The following is a 24,542-nucleotide window of genomic DNA, read 5'->3' as shown; positions in this document are numbered from 1 at the left end:
GGAACTTAGTGGTGGTGTTTGGTATTTGCTTGTCCTAGTTGCCTTTTTCTATTAGTGAAATGATACTTGCAGTTGTGAGTGTGCAAGTGCCGTGCAGTCACTTTGAAAAAAGTGAATAAATATGGGACCTATATAAAAAGAAATTAATTTTTTAATAGTAGACTCCACTCTTTTTCAAAGCGACTGCATGGCGTTTGCGCATTCCACGACTGTATATAGCATTGTTCTTTCTATTATTCAGACTAGCAAGTATTTGGAATATGTTGGACGTGGTTCAAAGTCTTGATTATATTGCTGTTATTAGTGTAGACAGAGTGTTGCACACTCAGAATCTTGCAAAGTGATGGAAACATTGACGAAGGTTTTGATTGTATGTTTGTCATAGAATTGAATTTCTTGAATTGTGGTGAGGGGGAACATCATTGCTTCTCTAGCAGTTGGTTGTTCAGTAGCTGGTAGTTAAGCAGAATCTATGCAACAAATATGATTGTTAAGCTGGCAGAATGTTGGTTTTAGGTTAATGAATGGGGTGCATTGACTTGATGACAAGCAGCAGCGAGTACTGATGAACAGATTTCATCTCCCTGTTTCTATCTAAATTTCCACTCCTATTTATGTATCATTCGTTTCAGTATAGAATCTGTAGATTGTAATAAAAGCACAGCTCGATGTGCATTTCTGTTCTGAGAACGCTGTGCTCAAAAACAGTTGATGTTATAGTTTACATGATAAAAGAATCAAAGTTTTTGCTTTTTCCTTCCCTTATTTTTTATGTCATGGTTTTATAGTGACCCCAGGTATTATTTGTTCAAAACAAGTGAAACTTGTGTACCTTGTATTCTGATTGTGAAATTTGTATTTAGATCGAACCCTTGGGATTGGCTATTTATGGATTACGTTCAATATAGCAAGGATTGGTTAATTTGATGGTCGTGGGTGTCTCAGAGATATAATAAACAACAAAGTGTCTTATGAACTCTAGCCTCAAACATGTTGAGAAGTTTGTTTATATACAGTGGAGCATGTCATGGATGATGGATATCAATAGTTTGATTTGTTCATGGGTTTTGCATGGGATTTGTATTTTCATCATGCATCAAAACAAAGCGTATCCAAGCTGATTTAGAATGGCTGGAATAATAATGAAATGGTTGGAACTAAGATGTTTTATTGGGTTTTGGAAAATGAGAGAACAAATTGAATAATAATATTATAAAGTTAAAAAATTATTTTAATATAATTTATATATATTTTGAAATTTGTAAAAATTGTATTCAGTTTTGTGTTTTTGTTTTCAAATTTGTAAATATTGTATTGGTTTTTGTGTTTGAATAATAATTAAATGAAAAAGTTGGAAGTTTAAAATTAAAAAATAATTTTTATTTGAGTGGTGTTTGGAAATGAAATAATGAGAAGTTTTGAAAATTTTGAGAATTCTTTGCCTGTCCAAACATGCCTTTAAGTGAAAAATTCCAAAGTTAACCAGAATTGTTGAATGATTTCCAAGGTAGTAGTGAGCTCAGATTTAGATAAAATAAAAGAAGGTTAAAATTGAGGAAAAAAGAAGAAAGAAAACAAGAAAAGATCCAGAATTTGGTCTTTGCTGCTTTGTATGATCAAATTCCCTCGACATGGCAACCTTCGTTTGATCTGTCACCTGGCATGCAGTTGATGTTCCCAGAAGAGTGAAATAAAGAAAAGAAAAAGAAACTGCGCACACATTGTTACAGATCATGAACACAAGCAAATTACCGGTCTCGCACATATAGAGAAGAAAAAAACATTGACAGACTAATTCCCAATCCCAATCTCTCAGAACTGATATTATTTGTGATAATGCATAACCACACAATTAATTGTGAAATCCATTAAAATTTATACAAAAAATGGAAGTCAAAACTCATAATTTTGTAAGTTAGCTGATGTGGCAGAATTTGACATCTATAATATATATGTTAATAAGTGAACTTGTAAATAAAAATTCTATCATTTGGACATCTTTTGCTTGGATGCAATTAAGTTTGTTTTCGCAGATGAATTGAGATTAAAGTTAAAAGTTGAATAAAATATTATTAGAATATATTTTTTAAATATTATTTTTGTTTTGGGATTTAAAAAAGTTGAATTGTTTATTTTATTTTGTGTTAAAATTTGAAAAAATTATAATGATTAGATGACATGAGTTGTCAAAACAAACGAGACCAAGATTTCACGAGCGTCGTCCAGTTGGTTCCATATCATTGCCAGTTCCATGTCTAGTACAAGTGGTTATCATCTGACCATGGATTTGGACTATTGTCATACTTTTTGGGTGGCTTTTCTCGAGATTTCGATTGTGTTAAAAGAGTAGATATTAAGAGTATACAAGCACATATAGATTCAATAGTAATCTAAACTTTGTGATATTGGTTGATCATTACCAGAAATCTCTGCAAGTGCATGACCCTTTTTCAAAATGATGAAATCTGTTCACATCTCTCACCATAAAATCCCTCTCAACGATATCGCTAATAAGCTTGAAAGCCTCGTGACAGTCTCTACACATTCTCAAGTTCTTCATCACTCTGATTGTCACTCCTTTAGGGATGTTTATCAATCCAAAAGCCAAGGCCAATCTTTCACTGTGCAGACCCACAATTTCTTCTTTGGCCTCCTCTTCCACATCGACAAAAACCAACCCTATACTCCCTCCCACATAGCCTCTTTCCTTCATTCTCTCCTCCAACTCTCTCAACAAACCCACAAGTTTATTGCCCTGTGGACATGAAACTACATCTCCAGCATAGAACACATAACTTGAATCCTTAATCTCAACCCAACTACAACCAGGTTCCTTGTAAACTCCAGTACGCTTCATTTCAGACCGTAGGCTGTGAACATTCTCCCACTGCCCAGCCAATGCATAAGCATTTGATAATGTAACATATGCACCAGACACTTGTTGATTGGATTCTATTAGCCGCTTACTGGCTTCAACTGCAATATCAACCCTTCCATGAAGCCTGCTAGCTGAAAGAAGTGTACCCCACAACAAAGCTCCTTCATCAGATTCTACCTGGATAGATTTTGCTAATTGGTAGGCTTCCTCAAGACGACCAGTTCGACCGAGCATATCAACAACACATGTATAGTGCTTGGCATCGGGCATGATCCCGTGTTTTACATGCATGGATTTCAAGTGTTCAAGGCCTTCATCAACGAGCCCTGAGTGGCTACAAGCATGTAAGATCCCAACAAAGGTGATGTCGTTGGGTTTTATTCTTCTATCAATCATTTCTTCGAAGAGATCGAGGGAGGTGTTACCAAGTCCGTACTTTGCAGCACCTACAATCATCGAAGTATATGAAATCACAGAAGGATTTGGAATCCTCCTGAATACCTTTTCTGAATAACTAACAGATCCACATTTGGCATACATGTCCACAAGTGCACTTGCAACCACGTCATTTGAATCATGGCTACGACGAATCACCGTTCCATGTGCGACTTTCCCAGAAACTAGTCTACCCAAGCTTGCGCAAGCATTGATTACACTGGCCAACATAAAGTGATTTGGACGGTCCAACATCAATCCACTGAATTCTCTAAAAATTTGGAGCGCATGATGGCCTTGTGCATTCTGGGCATATGCGGTGATCATTGAAGTCCAAGAAACAACATTCCTACAACTCATCAAGTCAAAAACCCGTCGAGCTTCATCAACGTCATTGCATTTCCCATACATATCAACAAGTGAAGAACAAACAACAAGGTTAGAGCGAAAACCAAATATTTCGACATGCGCATGGACTGTTTTACCTACTTGTAGATCAGCAAGAATCGAACAAGCATTAATCATAGTCGCAAAAGTAAAATCATTAGGCACGACCGAACTTCGGTACATTTCTCGAAAGAGAGTGAGAGCCATTTGAGGTTGACCCGCATCAACATAGCCCGCCATAAGCGACGTCCACGATACAACGTTGGGTGCGGGCATTTCATCGAACAATTTACGTGCATCGTTGATTTTTTGGAGTCTCACGTAGCAATTAATCAGATGGTTGCTGGTGAAGGTGTCGCTTAAGAAACCGGACTTGAAAACTTTGGAATGTGCCGAGGTTGCGGATATGATATCGTTGCAATTTCGAAGTTGCCGCTGAATGCAATAAAAAAAATTCCGTATGAAAATTTGACAGTTCATTTCGAAGGGTAAAAACGACATTTTGGTTCAACGCCTTCTTCATCAGTCACAGGGACGGACATACTCTTTTGATTAAACTCCTGACAATTTAACGGTGAAAAGTTTACTTTTTCAACGAAAATAAATACAAATATAATTGCACTGCTTAAAACAATGTCTTTGTGACACGTGGACACACATTGGAAAGAAACTAATTTGGATATACAAAATCATCTCATCTTATTTCATCATTATAATTTTTTCAAACTCCTATATAAAATATAATAAATAATTAAATTTTTTCAAAATTTAAAATAAAAATAATATTAAAAAATAATATTTTATTTAACTTCTAATAAAATATCTCATCTCATTTTACCACACCTAAACTGCTTAACAAACGGACTAAAATCTAAAATTGAAGGGTCTTGACTCTTTGATAAGAAAGCGTAGGAGCAGGTAAGGGAGGACAACGGGAGGACAAAGGCAAAATGACAAAACAACACAAGATCTGGTCTGCCTAAACCGAGACATCCAATTAATCTGTCCCCACTACTGCTACAACTTCATCACTCGCCTAAGAATCACATGTTACTTTCCTAGACGTGATCGCTTCACATACATTTAACAGGAATTGGATCTAAATAGAAATGACATTTAAATGAATAAATCTGAAATCATTTTTTTCATTACTCTATTAGTTAGATAAGGCTTTAGCTTTTTGAGCTCAGTTATTGTTGGAACTTGAACCACTGAATGTGGGATTGGTGTTCTATAACAAGATAACAAGACACGACGTAGGTGCCAATAATCTTTGGGAGCGAATGGCTTCAAACAAAGAATGAAAATGCAATTCGGAGTGAAACTAAAGATTTTTACTTTTCCCTTTCAGTAGGGGGGAGGCGCAGAGAAAGAAAATAAGAAACAATTAACAAACAAACATAAACTAAAGTGGAGGGGGGGGAGGTGACTGCAATAAATTACAGGATGGGATCCGATCAGTCCAGGAGCACTTCCAACCAATTTATGCAATCAAAATACAATTTTCTCCAGCATGGATGCACAATCTTACGGGTAGTTGTCCATGCCTCGTTTTGAAGGCAAAATGTACAAGCATTCTCTGCTACTGCTTCTAAGCAAATCGCCAAAAGCTGCACCTCACATACCGGCATTTACATATGCTTTTTTGTTTTCACCATGAACCGGCCCTCTTTCTTCGCTATATTTGCAGCGGTAAATAGCATCAATTCATTGTGTGACAGTCAACACGGTGACATCAGGCCAAGTACCTGAACATATTAGGGTTGTCTTTGTCTCTTTCAAGATAGTCTCGGGTGATCAAATCCTCGATACGCTTCTTTATTGCCTTGAAATCGGGCTGCAGAATCGCATTTCAAGGAACAACGGCAAGTTAAAACTGATATAACGAAACAGGATATAAATCCTATAGACAACAATGTGGCATCAGTACCTTGAACATGCGACCCAACTGCTCAACACACTCCATGACCAACTGCTGATGACATAAAACTTTACGACTCTTCATGATGCGCACAATTGAGGCATCGATAGCATACCGTCTATCCTTGTCAACATCTTCTATTACTTTCTTCTTTTCATCGACAGGAGGAAGAGGAATCTGCAGGTCAAACAAAGCAATAAAGAACTCATTCTCTTTTGGCCTTTGCAAACAGTGAGTTTGGCTGAATAGCTATATCATCCCTGGAAATCAATCAGAAAATAGGGAACCAAAACTACAAGATATTCCGTAAATATCTCAGTACCTTGATTCTCCTCATTTTATCAGTGAACTTAGAGTTGAACTCAAAGAAATCAGTAGGAGATACTGTTTTCGTGTTTGGCTCTTTGTTCAGAATCTTGTATTTGGCACATGACAATGAGTGGAGCAATCTAACAACATCATCGTCGGTCAAATTTAATTCAGTCATGATGTCTGAATAACTCAGCCTGTCGGAGGAATTGAATAGCAACAGGGCTGAAGCCTGTCCCAGAAGAAACTATATATTAGCATAAAAGATTTCCACACCAGAAACACCCACGAAAAAGCATTCACATAATCAAGACAATATTTTTTGAACATATCACCTGATAAGTGGTCACGATCAGTTCCATAGTTTTGGGTTCAAATTTCCCACTGATGTTACAAGTACCCAATGAGTATATCCACGTAAGCTTTCTGTGCTTCGTTTTTGTTTGATAGAACTCCCGGAAAACTTCAACACACTTTACCTATACAGTAGAAAAGAAAAGAGAAAGGATGTTAGTGATTTCTATGATACAATCAATATTTCATCATACCAACAAAAGATCTCTATATTACCATCTCTGGTGGAAGGTTGAGGTCGAAAGACTTGTAGCTTGGCCAGAAGCCAGTAGTGAGAACAGTTACAGTCAAGTCAATCCCCGGACTTGCATGTGGATTATTGCTCAGATACTCTTCAAAGCTAGTCTGGTTTTCCCTAGCCAATGTTAAATCCGTGACCTACAAAGAATAACAATATAAAATGAAACGCTCTATAGGATATCGGAATTCTGATGAAAAATTGGGTTCATCAATATAAAAGACGTACTTCGTTAACATTTTTAAAATTTCATTAATGCAAGATTATAAGGCAACTCACCATTCCCTCCATCTTTGAGGTGAACTGGCCACCACATTGCTGCTTAAGCTTAGTCAAAATACTCCTCTCATGGTCATCATTAGCACTCTTGTCGAAGAGAAGCCGTCGAGCAAGCTTCTTCCTGGCATCAATCATGCAACATAATTTATCATCTAGCAAAACTAATCATCTGAAAAAATAAGAGTATATATCAACAGAATCGCGTAAACAAGTTTCTGTTGCTGATATAAATAACACAATCATCAATGTCTTTTCAAATTGTAAAATGATCAATCAAAGGTGACCAGTCATCTGAAAATAGGAGTGTATACCTATAGAATTCAGCAAACAGGTCTTTGTCGCTGATATAAGCAAGCAACTTTACTACCTGCAGGCAACAAGAAAATTATAAAGTTACTTATTTTTTTTTTATAAGTAGAAAATTATAAAGTTATTTAAAAAAAAAATTATAAAGTGCAAAAATGTCTATGAGAAGTTGAATGAAATAGCTCATCAAAAGCAGGGTAGACCTTTTCAAGAGTTTCTTCAATGGCTTCATCACTCAGTTTCTCGCTCCCGCCTTTCTTAAGAATGTTATCACAAAAAGTGGCAAGTAGCTCGGCACTCGAGCTCCCAGCAACACCCTTATTGCAAAAGACTTCAAAAGCCTCCTTGAGTGCCTGCAATGAAACACAGAACATTGGATGCAAAGCAACATATGGCTGTGATCCATTACAACCTTGAAGCCATCTTCTTATACAAACCTTGTGAAAGAGAGTATGGTTTTGGAAACAGTCATTCACATATGCAAGGTATTTGTCATGCAGCTCAATCACTTTTCTAACGAAGACCTGTAGAGCAGAACCTAGATCAGTTTTAGATCATTAAAAGCCCACACAAATAAGTATAAGCTTCATACAATTACCTGTTCCTGCAAACCAACGACATCCTTTTTCTCTGCCTGTGAAAATAAATAAATGAAAATAATAGTGAGAATTATAGCAAAGAAATGTTCAAAATATGGCATGCATGACACAATCAGTAAAGAAAAGAAAAGAAAAGAAAAGAAAAGCGCTATGCAATGGTCATAGAAACAATGGTCCATAATAAGTTACAGGTCTAAATATGCAAAATTGCTAATGATCATTTTCCTAAATCAATCTACACTGAGTTAAAGTCAACTTGTGAAATATTGCCTGTTACTAATTATGAGGTGGTATGTAATGTGAGTGGCGTTTAATGTGAGGCTCAAAATGTAACGAAGTCTGATTTAAGGTAGGGAAAAAGGGATGAAGATTCAGTAATAACTAGCCCTAGCACCTTTAAATCACTTGATCAAATCAGATTGCTTATATCACTCTTCATTGTTTTTGTATGATTAAAATCATTCATTACAACTAGTAGCTGTGGAATCTGTGAATAATATAGATTGTCAAAGATTGCACCCATCAACTAATTCACCAAGTAAGCTAAGGTGAACATACACAATATGGACTGAGTATTGATAATATCTCTTAATTAAAACAAATCTCTTTGAATGTACATAAAGTCTTATTCAAACTTTTCTGTCTCGAACCTTTATTTTTTGAGTCTACGCTGTTGTAACAAGTGATCACCAGAAACCTTAATTGATACTTCTTGTACTTACATTTCCACATATTTATATCATGTCTCCAAAACTTTCAAATTTAGCCAAATAGAACTAACTCTCAAAATCAATCTTGAAATCAAGGAGCAAACTATTACGTAGCTTAAGGCCTCTCTAATGACTAACTTGCCTTCCACATACCCACTAAGTATATAAGGCATTCTAAATATTTACCAAATAACGAATGGCAAGAAAATGACTCACAATCAAGTGCCACATAAGTTATGCAAGGCCACCACAAAAATTCAAGCAAACCAAAAATATCAAGTCATAAATGTTGTAGTAAAGTACAAGCCTGTAATTGGGCTAAGCCTTTGCACTCTTCAATAAGAATTTTAATAACTAATCAATAAAAATGTTATAAAAGGAAAGCCGCATGTGGCTGAAATATTTCATATGAAGTGTTGCATGCTGTCCCCAAGATAAATCTGAAAACTTATAATCATCTATGAGAAGAAAATGAACCTTCTTCAAAATCTATTGCAAAAAAGAATAAGGAGGACAAAGATTCAATGCATGGACCTTCTTGTTGCTTGCTGCATCTTCTGCCAGTTTGACCAAGGCTGTTCCTTCAGCAGTAACATGCTGCATTACAGAACAGCAGAGAAAACCTTAAAAACTTAATGAGAGAAAGAAGGAAGGAAGGTGTTCACACATAAGTGGCCCCATTTAACTTGAAGAAAAAGGGATTAAACCCAAGTTGGAGGCTACTAACCTGCTTAAATATGCTGGAAACAGGATCTAAACCTTTAGGTATTTTAGAAAAAAGCCTGAACATTCTTGACAAATCTTCCACCTTAGACATACCCAAAAAAAGTGATGAAAACGCAGAAATAATCGCCTAATTCTCAAATACCCTGAACAAAAATATTCGAATGATAAAAATGATCACCAAGTACCTTGTCGTCTCTAAGCAATGCATGGCATCCAGAATAATCTTTTTCAAGCAGTTGGGTCGCATATACAGACAACAGTTCATGTTGAACTTTCTGCAAGGAAGAAAAAAGCACTCATAACAATAACATAGCAGCCACATTTACATATTTTGTGATAAGAACAAAAAGAGGGTGTAAGAATAAATTAATACTGTTAAGAAACTTTCTACAAATATAATAAGGCATCGCTAATAGGTAATACACCAATAAGCTGGATATACATAAACAAATAAATAAAAATAAAAAAACAGTTCAAACCTCCAATAGCTTTGGCTCACTACTAGAATGCAAGTAGTGAGCCACCCTATCTTTCTCCCGTTTCAAGCACTCCTCAGCCTAGAATTACCAATAGAGATTAGAATCATCCAGCATATAGAGAAATTACTCATTACCATATAACACAATCATATAAAATTTACTTTCAGCATATAATCTGGACAAGAATCTTCTAGAATCCAGACAGAAGCTTTCCGCGAATAATAAGCAGCAGTGTCTTTAAGCATTGCAGCTTCAAAGTCATTTTCATACTGTTCCATTTGCCCCATTCCAATCTCCACAAATATGTCTAAAACATTCTTCAATAGAGCTCGATCAATCTGCTCTCCCTCGCGTTCTTGATCAATCTGATGTCGAAGGAATTTTTTAAGTGAACTAGTTCCAGAACTATACAAGCGTAGTGTATATATAGGCAAGAAAAGAACATACCAGAGAAATTACAGCATCCCTTACTTTTCCATTTAACTCCTGGTAGACCTGAAATCAAAATGAATCCACTCTGTATCACTATATGATTTATCTCATGAAGAAAATGAAACTGATTTGGATGAAAGACAGGAAGATGTTTCATTGAAAACATGAGGTAATCCATTATCAAGAGGCAGTGAAAAGAAGACTGATCTATACAACACGAAATAAGATGTAACATCACATAAGAGTTCAGTCATGACATACCAGATCACGGAAGCAAGTAAGTCCAACTTCATTAAGGGCAGGAAGTGACCTCCGAGCGATAAAATATCGGTCAAGATAATGGAAGAAACGGGAAAGCCATCTAACCATAACTTTGTGGTTACCCCACCTTTTCACAAGCTCTCTCAACATAAATTCATCATGCTTCTCTCTTATAGATGGCAATACCTGTAAAGAAAAAGAAGCCATCACAGTCAAGAACAAGAGAAGTGCAGGAGAATTATATATACATACATTTATCTTGATGTATAAAATATAAAACAATTCTTCACCTATTAATGAGGAAATGACCAAACAAATGTCCATACATCTGCTAATTTGGCCTTTCCCCACAGTTTTCCTCATGCCTAATAAATAGCTAAAAAACACCTATTTATGTTTTCGATAAGATTTGTTTTTTTTCTGCAAACAAAACTTTATTGAAAATAAGAATAGGAAAGAGCCCAAGTACATGGGACATATTCAAGGGTGTTACCTATGCATATGATGGTCTAGTAATACAAGAAATCCATGAAAGTTCATGCCATGGATAAGTAATTGAAGACTACGTAAAGACGCGGCCCAAGTACACCATAAGTATACAAAAAACACTGGCATATAATATTACTCTCACAAGCCAACCACTTAATAATGCGGTTAATATTTTTTCAAATAACAGTAAAGCTTTCTTTTTCTGTTGAGATAACAGTAGCAATCAAGTACCTAAAAGACAGAATTGGTCCAAGAGAGCTATAACGAGCAGTGATAAGATTAAATTGCAGTGAAACGTGTTTTTATTTATAAAAAATGGTGCAAGACTTGAGGAAAAGAAAGAAAAAGAAGACCACTAACATTATCACCTACGCTTGTAATATTACCTTATCAATACTCCCTGATTCCATTTTTGCAGGAAAAAAGGAACCAAAGTATGAAGCTAAGCTTTAGTTGACATGTGACAGAGGGCACAACAAGAGTGACGAGAAAATTCAAACCAATTGAAAAATAACAAACATATCTCCTGTCTAGGAATGATCTCACTCGGAAATGAAACAGTAACTCCAAAGATGATAAGAACTGCCACGTTTTATTCATAAAAAGGTCATTCTCGATCCATTTTATGAATACATTGATACGTTGTTCAATTAAATTATTATTATTTTATTGGCACCGGCTGTCTGGGAACAGTGTCCTAACCAATCCCGGGGGTGAGCAGGCCCTCGGCAAGGAGTTTTCCGCAAGTCCACCTTGGGTAATTCAAATCTATATAGAACATGTTTATCTCAACAAAGGGTTTCTGTATTATCATACAAAAAAGCTTCCTGTATTATGATAAAAATTTCTTCAAGCACAATAAATAGCTACCAACTCTGCTGAATGCTATGTAATGAATGAACATTAATGAAGGTTGAGCTGGATGAAATTATCTGCTCTTATGAAACATGGGTCCTAATCCTTTTCAACTCCTCAATCCTCATGTTAAAGTTATTTTTTGATAAATTGGTCCTCATAGTTAAAATAATTAAAGGCACCATGCTAAACACCTCATGCCAAAGGAGGACCACCAACACCTCACTATTGCAATAACCTTCCCTCTATGCCAGCAAGATGTAAATTAGGAAAATAAGCAGAACACCAATTATCAAACGTTCCATAGAATAAGAATCAACTGAAATATATGTTGTCTCACAAAGAATAAAAAGGAAGCATGAAGTCTTCCCTCATTCTACACAAAGAATCAACTGAAATATTAGTAATCATTACATCTAATCCCATAACTGCTCATAAAAAACACTCAATCCTCTGATTCTCAGCATGATACTCTAGGTAGCAGTTATTGCCATAGAAACATTCATTTCATATTCCTTGCTAAGCCAAAAAAGCCAAGCTAATTCAAAAAAATGAGCAAGAATACATGAAACTAGATGTATGTACACACAAACTGTGCCTCACCGTTGAAGTTATGTACTCTTCAAATGATTCCCGGTACTTATCATACAACTGTTGGGAGTAATCATGAGGAGGCTTCTGAGTACACATGTTATATATGGTTCTGTACATAAAATGAAGGAAAATAACAATATTGTGACCATCTCCATCAAACTTCAGAGCATACTACAATAAATTACGAGAATAAACATATGAACAAGAAAACAGCATAGGAATGGATACGTGTAAAGCATCATGTAGTCCTCAGAGCTGAACTGAGTCTCAGGCAGTCCTTCTAGAATGTTCTTCAGCTTCGTGATCCCCTTCTGCATGAAGTCCCATCCTTGTTCTAGGTCAATGGTCTTCCGCTCGCTCATAGTCATAATGCAGCACCGTAATTCCTTCGCCCAAAACCAAAATCTGCAAAATAAAACGCCGAATTGTCAATATATTTAATCACATCATAGCAGCAATTCATGACTTCACAAACATCTACTCCAAGAAAACAATACAGCCACTCCAGCACGCAAGCCTAGTAATAACTTCAGATGCATAATCAAAACCTGCCCTAAACCCTAAGTCGAAAATCTATGAAAATTTCCCTTTCGTTAGTCCACAAACCCTAATGCTACGTTTCTCAGATGAGGAAACACGGTACTACTATGGAAACCTCCATTTACAACTTGCCAAGCTCGAAGGAGCCGTTCTATGATTCCAAATTTATAACTCGTTCACTTCCCCCCAACCAAACAAAGCTCAAAGATCACAAACGCAACCAAATCCGACTTCAATAAGATAACAGAAAACATAGAAAAACAAATAAGCCCTTCCAATCGGAAACCTAAAATCAATCTAATAATCATCCAATGAAAACATATAGTATCAGAATGCATAGATCGAGATTTGAATAATGGCAGATACTAAAATTAAAAATAAATAAATAAATCTGAGCGAGAAAGATATTTGGACCAGATTGGAAATGGCGAAGAAACCCTATCGAAGCGAGACCATAAAAAAAGCTACAAGGGTGAGGACGAAGAAGAAGAAGAAGACGACGACGACGACGACGAACTTGGACAGAGCGTTGATGAGAAAAGTGAAACCGCAGAAAAAGGAGTTGTTGAGGTGTGACCGTGTGAGGCACAGAGCGAATACAGAGAGAGAGAGAGAAGAGAGAGAGAGAGGTGGGGTTTTGTAAACGGAGTTTATATTTGTTTTTTAATTTCTTTCTCTTTTCTCTCATGTATTTTAAAAATAATAAATAATCTCTATAAACCAGAAATAGGTAGAGCTTGAGGTCTCCGTCTAAGATATTTCTGTTAGTTAAAATCGTAGTGGTAAATAATAATATTTTATGAGATTTATTAAAGTATGGTTAATTTTTTTAAGTTGAGATGTATTTAATTTTTTATATTAAAATATATAAAATAAGTTAAGATGAATTTAATTTTTTTATGAGAAATTAAAAAAATAATAACTCTTATTAATAATTAGTTTTGAGATTAATTGAATTTGATTCAACAAACAAAATTACCATGTTTTATGGGACATTTTACGACTTGTAGGATTTATATAAAAATTTTAGCAACGATTAAATAAAAAATAAAGAATAATTTTAGTTATATAATTTTAGGACTTATAGAAGAGAGTACTTTTAGTGCGTGTTTAGAGTTTTATTAGCGTCGTAAAAAATGCTTAAATAATACTTTTAGGATCTGTTTGAAAGTCAAGTGCTTTAGGTGTATGTTTACTAACAATGAACAACTTTTTATATTATAATTTTTTAACAAAATCTTATGACTAAAAGTTTTGTTATTTACAATAATTCCAAATGGACACTAAACTTGACATGTAACATAATTAAAAAATTAGTAATAAACAAAAATGAATTATAATTAGAGATACTACAAGTGATATTTTGACTGTTTGTGTTCATGTATAAAATATGCAATGAAACTTATTATAGTAGAGGCACTGGTCTTGAGAAAATCTATGAATTTTTGTATTGAGATGAGATTGTCGAAGGTGATATTAGAAGGAGATTTTCAGATAGTTGTGAAGGATACAAACAACATAGAATGATGAAAGATATTTATAAAAATTATGAAAATGTGATTGTTGACACTCGAAGCATGCTCATTGAAAACCAAGTTGGAGTGTTTGCTTTATGTATCGGGAGGCCAATAGTGTGGTGCTAAATTGACAAAGTTAGTTCTTTCATGTTTAGAAGAGAAAATGTCCACAAAGGAAGGTCCTGTTCATATTTTGAATTCAGTTTTGAGTGAAAAATTATTGGCATGTTTGGAGTTGCGGTAGAAGTCTTAAAAAATGTTTAGATAACCTTAAAAACTCTTTAATGGAAAAATTAGGTTGTTTGGATATTATTATTAAAGAACTTTTAATCTTAAATAAGCTAAAAAATACATTCGAGAAAAAATATATGATATTTTTCAAACGTGTTTTTTCGGATAATGCGGAATGTAATTCGAATTTTAAAAAGACTGTCAAGGGACGAAAATATCTATAAAACTTTAAGATAATTACAACTTTCAAACTTTCAAGGATATTGTCATATAAAAATTCAAATAATCTTCATTTCTATTTCAGAAAACACTTTTTTAATTTGTTTCCAAACAAATCTAACATGTAACGTACTTTTCTGGATAATGCGGAATGTAATTCAAATTTTAAAAAGACTGTCAATGGACAAAAATAGCCATACAACTTTAAGATAATTATAATTTTCAAAATTTCAAATATATGGCCATAATCTTTAAAATCCAAGTAATTGTCATTTCTACCTCAGAAAACACTTTTTTAATTTGTTTCAAAATAAATGTAACATATTTGAAAATTCTTTAAACATATGGTTACCAAACAGTAAATACTTTTTTAATAGTAGAATTTATTACTTAAATTATAAGCTATCCTAAAACTATAAGTTATATTTCCTATCTTCCAAACATACACTAAGAGCTTGTTTGGGATTGAGTTTAAAAGCTTAAAAAGTGCTTTTAATCGTTTAAAAGCTTTTTTAAAGAAAAAAAATTATATGTTTGGTAAATTTATAAAAAATCTTTTAATAATCTAAAAAAGCTGAAAATCTACTTTTTTTTAAAAGTACCAAATTGAAGCTTTTATCGAAAAGCTCATACAGATAACTGTATATTTTAAAAAAATTAATGTAACTAACTTTAAAAGTGCTTTAGATACATGTTTATCGAATAGTAAACAACTTTTGAAGTATAGAGCTTATTATTTAAGTTATAAGTTATAAGTCCTAAAGCTATAAGCTATATTTCCCACCACAATCCTAAATATGCACTAAGCTATATTTCCCACCGCAATCCCAAATATGCATTATGTAATGACTGGTTTAATTTGCATAATTTTTTAATTTGTTTTTAAACAAATATAATATATTTGAAAGTGTTTTAGACATATAGTTATCAAATAGTAAATAACTTTTTAATAATAATGCTTATTACGTTAAGCTCTACAACTATAAGCCTTAGGGCCTGTTTGGGGTTGCAGTAGGAATTTTAAAAAGCGTTTATAAAACCTTTAAAGCTCTTTAATGGAAAAATTAGGTTGTTTAAGTGTTACATATTAAAATACTTTTAAATTCAAATAAGGTAAAAAATATTTTTCCTCAAATGTACTTTTCTGGATAATGCGAAATGTAATTCGATTTTAAAAATGCTGTTAATGGACAAAAATACCTATATAACTTTAAGATAAATACAACAAATGAGATTGCGGTGATAAATATAACTTATAGATTTAGGGCTTATAACTTATAACTTAAGTAATAAGTTATATTATTAAAAAGTTAATTATGTTTGGTAACTATATATTTAAAACACTTTAAAATATGTTACATTTATTTCGAAACAAATTAAAAAAAAATGATTTCTGAGGTAGAAATGACGAATTATCTGAATTTTAAAATATTATGACCATATCCTTGAAAGTTTAAAAGTTGTAATTATCTTAAAGTTGTATAGATATTTTTGTCTATGAGTCTTTTTAAAATTTGAATTACGTTTCGCATTATCCGAAAAAACACGTTTGAGAAATGATGATTTCTTCAAACGTACTTTTTAGCTTATTTGAGATTAAAAATACTTTAAAATGTAACATCCAAACAACATAATTTTTCCATTAAAAAACTTTTAAAGCTATTTAAACACTTTTTAAAGTTCCTCCCACAACCCCAAACATGCACTTAAACTAAAAATTATATTACCCACCACAAACTCAAACATACACTTACCCGTTTGAAATTCTTTAATCTCCGACGATAGGTGGTGAACTCTCATTTATTTTTTCACCCTGGGGAATTATACTATGTGGATTGAAGATGGATCATAAGTGTTATTGATCGTCTCTTAAATATATATACATCATAATTCATTAATATATAAATAGTAATATAGAAAGGAACATGTTACATTACCCCTCAATTTGCCCTTCGAGTTGCCTTTATTGTATTTTGATTTTTTTTAATGTTAAAAAACACACGCACAAATTTATATGAAAAAATTATTTTTTTAATAATAGATTCTATTATTTTTTTCAAGTGATTACACGACGCTTACACACTCTACAACTGTATATAGTATTACTCTATTTAAAATTATTCCAAATTTATAATAGACTTTCACAAAATCCAATAAATATCTCGCAAGCATATTAACCAAAAGTACCTTTTTACCCGAGGGTTATAAATGTGAAGTGCTAAAAGTTTTTTTTTTTTTAGTTTGAAATGTGTAACGGTCATGAGCATTTAAAAAGGGGAAATCGCAAATTTTGATCTCCACAGACAAACATGTGCATGTATCTTTTTTTTTCCCCAAAATATATGTCATTCATTTCTCTCTAACCATTGCTTTATATTTCCTTTGCACACGCTCTTTAACTCTTCACAGCTCCAACGGTAAGAAGCTACCACGGGAAAAGCATGTTGAAACTGATTCTTTCAATCTTGAAGAACTATAAATTCAGCCATGGATTTCCTCAGGTAATGCACTCTTCGATCTGATCTCTTACGTTTCCTCCATATTATTACGCAAAATTGTTAGTACTCCTCAAATTTGTGTTTATGGAGTAATCCTACGTTGAAGTTCTTAGATTGTGATCATTGAAGAACGTCTTTAAATTCAGCCATGGATTTCCTCAGGTAATGTACTCTTCGATCTCTCATACGTTTCCTCCATATTATTACGCAAAATTGTTGTTCCTCAAATTTTTGTTCATGGAGTAGTCGTACGTTGAAGTTCTTAGATTGTGATTGAAGAACTTTAATCCCAGTCTAAGGTGTTTCCTGAGAAAAACACCGACGGATATGATCTCTAATTTTTGCCTTTTCTTGACAGTTCAGTATCTATTCCTCGAGTTTTATGTATTATTAATGGTTTTGACTAAGTAACCGGCCATGGGAATTAGGCAATGGAGTTTCATCACTTAGTTAATTTAGGACAAGCTTAAGGAGTGAGATGAGATGAAAATTTTGTGAATAGTAGTGAAATAATTTGTAGTTCATGTTTTATGAGATTTTAGGAAAGGAAAAAGAAAAGTTGAATAAAAAATATTATAAAATTAAAATATTGTTATAATATAATTTTTTTAGAATTTGAAAAAATTGAATTATTTTTTATTTTTTGTTGTAAAATTTAAGAAAGTTGTAATGATTAGTTTGAAAATATTTGTGTATGAATGATCATGTCTAGGAAGGGATGAGAATTTTGGGACATAAATTAGAAACTTCCTTAGTCCCTATATCTGTTTGGATGATAAACATAACTTTGAGCAATTATCTTACAGAAAGACAAGGCTGTACAACAAACAAAAATTAAACTGCACCTATTGCCACCGGTCATTCGCTTGCACGCCTCATGTGAATGAATATTAGGGTGTTGTCAACACGTCCTTCGACTGTTTTGTGATTGGGAATTTCTATCCGGGAATAAAATAAACTGTCATTAAATAACTTATAATAGTAATATTTTATGAATGTATATAACAAATATTATTATATATGGGAGGAACTTTTCCTTTGTATTCTCTCAGATGCCACTATGCAGCCAAGATCAGCTTAACATCCATCCAGATAGCTGAAGACATATATGTCTCCAAATTATATCAATCAGATGTGCCAAACCAACGGCTCAAGAGGGCATCCGTTGTCAAGTCTATGCTTTACAATAACCAAACAATAAAATACTTCGTCTCGTTTATCACCATGCTTCGCTCCTCCATGGTGCTTAATTGGAGATTGGATCCTCAAATCAAGCATATCAGGTACACTAAGGCTTCAATATCCCTAACTTCTCATTTCTTTTTAGTTGGTTTGTCAATAAGATTATGAATTTATAGAAAGTATAGTAAAAGCGTCCCCTAGCCTATAGAATTGCTCCTTAAACACTATCTTTAAAAGTAGGGTGTCAGAATTTCGGTCCAAATTGAAAAAACCAACCGAATCAATCGGTTCCGATCAGTCAGGACTAGACTGATTAAAGATTAAGAATCGGACGGTCTTGATCCAAGAAAGTAGAAAAATTCTCTTTTCGGTCCAGTCTCGGGGTGAGGCTTTTTCACCCCGGATCGGACCGACAGAATTTGTTATATAAAATTTTAAATTATATTTTATAAGATATTAAGTTATAATTTTTAAAGTAGTTGTATAAATTGAAAATAAGTAATATGTAATTTTCTTCTAACTAAAAGCAATTATGTAATTTTTTAACTTAATTATTTATGCTTAGATTATACAAAATATTAAAGGTTAAGAATTTTAAGATAGGTTTTAACTATTAATTAATGATAGATTAACATTATTAATTTATTTTGCTTAATTAGAACACTTATGACTTAAGTGTATACTTGTTAGACAACTTAGATTAGGCGTGGTTTGGATGTTGAAAACCTCTCATCTTATTTCAATATCCAAACACCATAAATACAGACATTTTAATTTTAAAATAAAAATTATATTAAAAAATTATATTCTAATAATATTTTAACTTTATTATATTTTTATTCAACTTTTTCTCTCACTTTTTTCAAAACTCGAAAATATTAAAACTCAAACCATTTTACTATTATTCACAAGTCATTTTATTACTATCCACAAATAATCTCATCTCATCTCACTATCCAAATCAGACCTAAATGATTCATTTAATTATTTTTTTTAATTTTATATAAATTTGTTGTCAAGAACTTGAAAAAAAAAGGATCCGGACCGAAATGCCCCAATAAAGACTGACTAGACTAAGCCAAAACGGTTTGGTTCAGTTCAAAGTCCTTATCGGTCAAACTTTTGGTGGACCAAAAAATTAAGTCCGGTCTAAAGTTCTCCTCCAAGACCGACCATACCAGACCGATTACACCCCTATTTACGAGATCCTAGTGACCAACATTAATATTATGTGTTAACGTCGTATTTCGTATGCCTTCGAGGCAGGTTCAAGCAATTTAGGTCTTCAGATAGAGGGTGGCATTGGGGCCGGGGAGTCTCTGCTGCCAAAGTTAGTACTGTATTTTGAAAGTTTGTAAATAATGAAAGAGTCTAGGGATCAGAGAGAGTTTCTTATACCTGGAAGTTGCTATTTATATCGGGAGTCTGGGGGGATAGATCATATCTGCCCCCATGGAGACCATGTCCTTTTATTGTTCCTTTTGTCAGAATCCTCTAATGCGGCGTGTCTCTGCGACGGCGTCATTGATGTGGTATGTAGCTCGGGTAGTGGTGCCATTAATGTGGCGTGGTTCCTCGATTTGCCTTATCATTCTTGTGTCCTTGGTGGTCTTTCGATGTCTCTTTGTCAAATGATCGATGATACTCCTTACTTCCCGCCTGTTACGTGGACAGGTACTCAAGGGCTGGACGCTATTTAAAGGGTCTCCAGGACGACGAGTCTCATCCCCATGCAGTACGCTCCCTCATGGAGGTTGCGTCCAGGGGGGTCTACTCGTGGGATGGGCTGAAGAGTCTACTTGTTCTGGGCTAGGCCTTCATTTTTTATTTCCTTAGTTGTCCTTCTTAGACCCGCTAATACAAAGGGGGGGAAAAATCCCTTACAGTTAGCCCGCTAATTATCTTCGAACTAGTACGGTGGAAATTCTTTTTAATCTTAAACGCGCCTTGATGTCGTGGCCAGGGTCCCTTTATTGACATGTGCACGGCTTCGAAGTCTGAGGTGGTTCATTGTCACTTGGAAACCCTGGTACTGTTTCCCTTTTCGCCTTTGTTGGCACGTCTCCTGATAACTACGCTGGTATTTGATGACGTCTTTTTAGTTGTGTCAGTACTGAGAGCATCAGTCGGCTCTTTGCCTTCACGTTGCTTCGCGATGAGTATTGTCTGGGATTCGAAGCATCTAATACCTCTTCCTTCTGCCACGTGGCGTGGGAGATTAACCGCTGCCTCCCTCCTTTGTAAATGTGATTGGATTATGGTCTTGTCTCCTTTCTTCGCACTGTAATCCTATTGCCTTCATTTTCTCCTAACTTCCCTCCTTTTTCCTTGTACTTCTCTCTCCTCTCTATGCTGCATTCTTTTTCTGCATCAATGGCCCCTGAGAAATCCACCCAACCCATGGCTTCCAGTGGGGGAGACGCACCAAAGACTGGTGACGCCGGGCCGTCTTTCTTTGGTAGCACTTGGCGCTCAAATGTCCAAACGGCGGCACTGACATCTCTGGCCCTTACCTACCAGGTCCCAGAATCAGTGATCTTTGAGGTCCTAGTCCACACGAGGGTGTCATCAATGCCGAGGGTCACTCTTCCAGAGTTGCTTTCTTTCCTTCCATGTTTACATGTGGCTTGAGGCTTTCTTTCCCTTGCCTCGTTCGTGATTTGTTGGATCGCCTCGGATTGGTCCCGTCCCAACTTCACCCGAATGCTTGGAGGCTTTTGATTTGTTGCAGCATCATCTGGTGGCGTGCCTTGCTTATGTCACCAATGTTCAAGCTTTACACTTTGTTTTTATATGTCTAAATTCCATACTCATTACGACAATCCCTCCAGATGATTAGTTTTTCTTTCAACGAGTAGAGTCTCATGAGTTGAACATTTTTCAATGTGTGCTCCGGTATGGATGCAAGGACGTAAGAACATTGGGAGTCTTTAAATGATATATTGATGACTCAATTCAAGGCTCCATATGAGAGGATATGTTGATCACGTCTGGTCTGACTCATAGTACTCATAGCTTGGTTCATGAATCCAATGATAAACAAATGATAACAGAAATGAAAGAAAAGTAAAATGAAAGGGATACTAGATGAGGCACTAAAAGTTGAGGATATAGTTTTCTAATGGATGAAAATCGGGTGATTGGTTCAAAGGAATAAGGTTTTATAAAGAAATTAGTTATAAACAAAGCCTGTAATGAATTTAAAAGATGTGTGCAGCAGCCTGATGAAGTTTTCATGATTACTCGCATGCAACTTCTCAAGGTGGGGATGACTTACGAGATCTAGAGATTTTGACCAATTTATCAACAAGGTAGTTGCAAAGATGGATTGTTGCAATTTGTTTTGAATGATTAGCTCATAATCAACCGTTTCATCTTGTTTCTACTTTTAAAATTGTAAAGATAATTACCTTTCAATTACCTCGTGAGAGAAATGATAATAATATCTTGAAATCAAAGACATCTCCACCTCGAGAAGTTACCTGCAAGGAATCATGAAACTTCATCCGCTTGCCTCACACATGTTTTGACCCACTATAGGTGTGGTTTATAGCTAATTTCCTTAGAAAATCAGATTCACTGCAAGAAATTACCTCATTTTCACCCACTAAATAAACAATATCCTTAGCTTTTTGTGCTTCATCCATTATCCCATCTCTTTTCACTATTTCTTCCATCTCACTTGCCACTTCGTTATCATTTGATTCATAAGCCAAGTTACGAGCACTAATAGACTAGATATGATCAACGCATCATTCTCGTATGAAGCCTTTAATTGACTCATCAACATCTCCTTAAAAGACTCCCAATGTTCTTGCATCCTTGAATCTATATTGGACGACACATCGAGATATTTCTTTCTCACAAAGTTTACTCGTTAAAACAAAAACAAATTCTCTGGAGTGATTGTTTTAAAGAGTAGGAATTTGGTTGAGACAAATTTAAGAAATGAGTACAAAGCTCGAACATTGATGACATAATGTGTTAAAATCGAAAAAATGCCTTGGACAAGCTCGGTGTACAAAAGTGCATGACTTTTGACATGATGGATGCTAGTATCAGAGACTATCTCAATCAATTTCCCGGGAGAAACTTTATTGTTCAACTTGTAAATGCAATAAGAATTTACCATCGTCCTATAGATACATGACAATTATGAGAATCCTTGCCAATGACACAAGAAGATACCCTCCAGGCTCCATTAGCCAATTTGTAAAGTATAGTGCTTGGAAATAGGTGTCCCAAGAGCTAGATAGTTAGGGTATATATAAAGGGAGACCTGCCAGCCATCTACTCGATTAAACTTTGACCTTTTAATTGATGTTATTGAGCATGAAGCCTAAGACTAGAATTTGCTCCTTGACTAGATCGAGTTGCTCGACATCCTTGATTACGCCCCCTCAGGATTACCTGGTGTATCCCTTTTTCGTCTACCTCTATCACTTTGATGGAATCACTAGAGGCTAGAGATGAAGAGGTAGATGAAGAGAACCTCTAAAATAATGAATCAAGAAAGGAGTCAAGGAGCGAGTTAGTAATAGAGTCAAGAAAGCTTAGCTCCGAGAGCAAATCCAAGTCTTAGGTGCCAAATAACATCAATTGTGCGGACAACATTTAGCGGAGGAGGTGGCTGGTAGGCCACCCTACCTTCATCTATGCCCTAAATATCTAGCTCTTGGAACTCATATTTCTTAGTACTATACTCTACAAATTGGCTGATTGAGCTTGAAGGGTACACACCATGATTATTGTGAAAGTCATGTATCAATGGGAATATAACAAAGTTTCTCCTAGGAAATTGATTGAGATAGCCTCTGATACTAGCATCCATCAAGTCCAAAGTCATTCACATTTCTACATCGAGCTTGTCCAAGACATTCTCCTGATTTTCATACATTGTCATCAATGTTTTAGTTGTGCACTCATTTTTTATATTTGTCTCAATCAAATCCCCACTCATTAAAAGAGACACTCCAGAGATTTTTTTTTATTTTTTATTTTTTACGAGTAAAGCTTAGCGACCAATATAGATATAGGGATGCAAGAATATTAGGAGGCTTTTCAGGAGATGTTGATGAATCAATTGTAGGCTTCATATGAGAAAGTAGTGATAATCATTTCTTGTAACTTCACTTATGAATTAAATGATAATGGAGTGGCAAGTGAAATGGAAGAAATAGTGAAAAGAGTGAGGATAATGATGGAGCACAGAAAGTTGGAGATATCATTTATCTAATTGGTAAAAATGAGGTGATTGCTTCCAAGGAATCTGATTTTTGAAGAAATTAGCTATAAACCACACATATTGTGGGTTAAAAGGATGTGTAAGGAAGGTGGATAAAGTTTTATGATTCATTCCATGTGACTTCTCGATCATGAAAGGTAATTGAAAGGTAAGATCTTTGCAATTTTGGAAGTAGAAAGTGGATGAAGTGGTCGATTATGAGCTGATCATCCAAGACAAATTACAACGATCATTCTTTTCAACTACCATATTAACGAATTGATCAAAATCCCTATATCTCGTAAGTCATCCCTACCTTGAGAAGTCACAAGCAAGGAATCATGAAAACTTCATCAACTTGCCGCACACATATTTTTAAATCCATTACATACATGGTTTATATACAGCTAATTTCTTTAAAAAAAACCAAATTCCTTAAACGCAATAATATGACTTTCATCAATTAGATAAATTATATAATCGACTTTTAGTGCCACATCGACTATCCCTTTCATTTTACTATTTCTTTAATTTCTTTTATCACCTATTTCTTATAGGATTCATAAGCCAAACAATGAATATTAAGAGTCAAACCATACATGATCAACACATCCTCTCTATGGAGCCTTTAATTGACTCATCAATATATCCTTAAAAGACTCACAATGTTCTTGCACCCAAACCGGAGAACACATAAAAAATGTTCAGCTCACAAGCTCTACTCGTCAAAAGAAAAAATGATCATCTGGAGGGATTGTCCTAATGAGTAGGAAATTGAAACAAATATAAAAACAAAGTGTAAAAGGTCAAACATTAGTGACATAATGTGTAGAAATCGGGGAACTGCCTTGAACAAGCTCATTATAGAATTATATAAAA

At 34.6% G+C, this 24,542-nt stretch overlaps 2 protein-coding genes across 2 annotated transcripts; both read right to left on the bottom strand.

The window, feature by feature from the left end:
• Positions 1 to 2,228: 2,228 nt before the first annotated feature.
• LOC109005967 (pentatricopeptide repeat-containing protein At4g15720) lies at positions 2,229 to 4,234 on the bottom strand. Its single transcript, XM_035683416.1, has one exon. It carries the CDS (start codon positions 4,199 to 4,201, stop codon positions 2,417 to 2,419), a length of 1,785 nt encoding a protein of 594 aa, XP_035539309.1. The 5' UTR covers positions 4,202 to 4,234; the 3' UTR covers positions 2,229 to 2,416.
• A 727-nt stretch (positions 4,235 to 4,961) lies between these two features.
• Positions 4,962 to 13,432, bottom strand: LOC109005968 (cullin-1-like). The gene is made up of 20 exons (XM_018985095.2): positions 13,207 to 13,432; positions 12,481 to 12,657; positions 12,262 to 12,361; positions 10,315 to 10,500; positions 10,069 to 10,116; positions 9,783 to 9,986; positions 9,622 to 9,699; positions 9,328 to 9,417; positions 9,144 to 9,224; positions 8,951 to 9,013; positions 7,706 to 7,741; positions 7,545 to 7,631; positions 7,311 to 7,460; positions 7,113 to 7,168; positions 6,802 to 6,922; positions 6,501 to 6,662; positions 6,266 to 6,409; positions 5,944 to 6,162; positions 5,631 to 5,798; positions 4,962 to 5,537 (listed from the first exon to the last, which is right to left on the bottom strand). Exons 2-20 carry the CDS (start codon positions 12,618 to 12,620, stop codon positions 5,436 to 5,438), a joined length of 2,235 nt encoding a protein of 744 aa, XP_018840640.1. The 5' UTR covers positions 12,621 to 12,657; positions 13,207 to 13,432; the 3' UTR covers positions 4,962 to 5,435.
• Positions 13,433 to 24,542: the final 11,110 nt, after the last annotated feature.

The sequence above is a fragment of the Juglans regia genome, chromosome 12, assembly GCF_001411555.2.
Source record: "Juglans regia cultivar Chandler chromosome 12, Walnut 2.0, whole genome shotgun sequence".
Lineage (NCBI taxonomy): Eukaryota > Viridiplantae > Streptophyta > Magnoliopsida > Fagales > Juglandaceae > Juglans > Juglans regia.
This window is presented reverse-complemented; position numbering and strand designations above follow the sequence as displayed.

Coding starts and splice junctions, on each gene's coding strand:
- LOC109005967 (XM_035683416.1), bottom strand. CDS start 4,201: ATGTCGTTTTTACCCTTCGAAATGAACTGTCAAATTTTCATACGGAAT.
- LOC109005968 (XM_018985095.2), bottom strand. CDS start 12,620: ATGACTATGAGCGAGCGGAAGACCATTGACCTAGAACAAGGATGGGAC. Junction 9,014..9,143: donor TTTCCAGCATATTTAAGCAG/GTTAGTAGCCTC, acceptor TCTGTAATGCAG/CATGTTACTGCTGAAGGAAC. Junction 6,663..6,801: donor CCTCAAAGATGGAGGGAATG/GTGAGTTGCCTT, acceptor TATTCTTTGTAG/GTCACGGATTTAACATTGGC.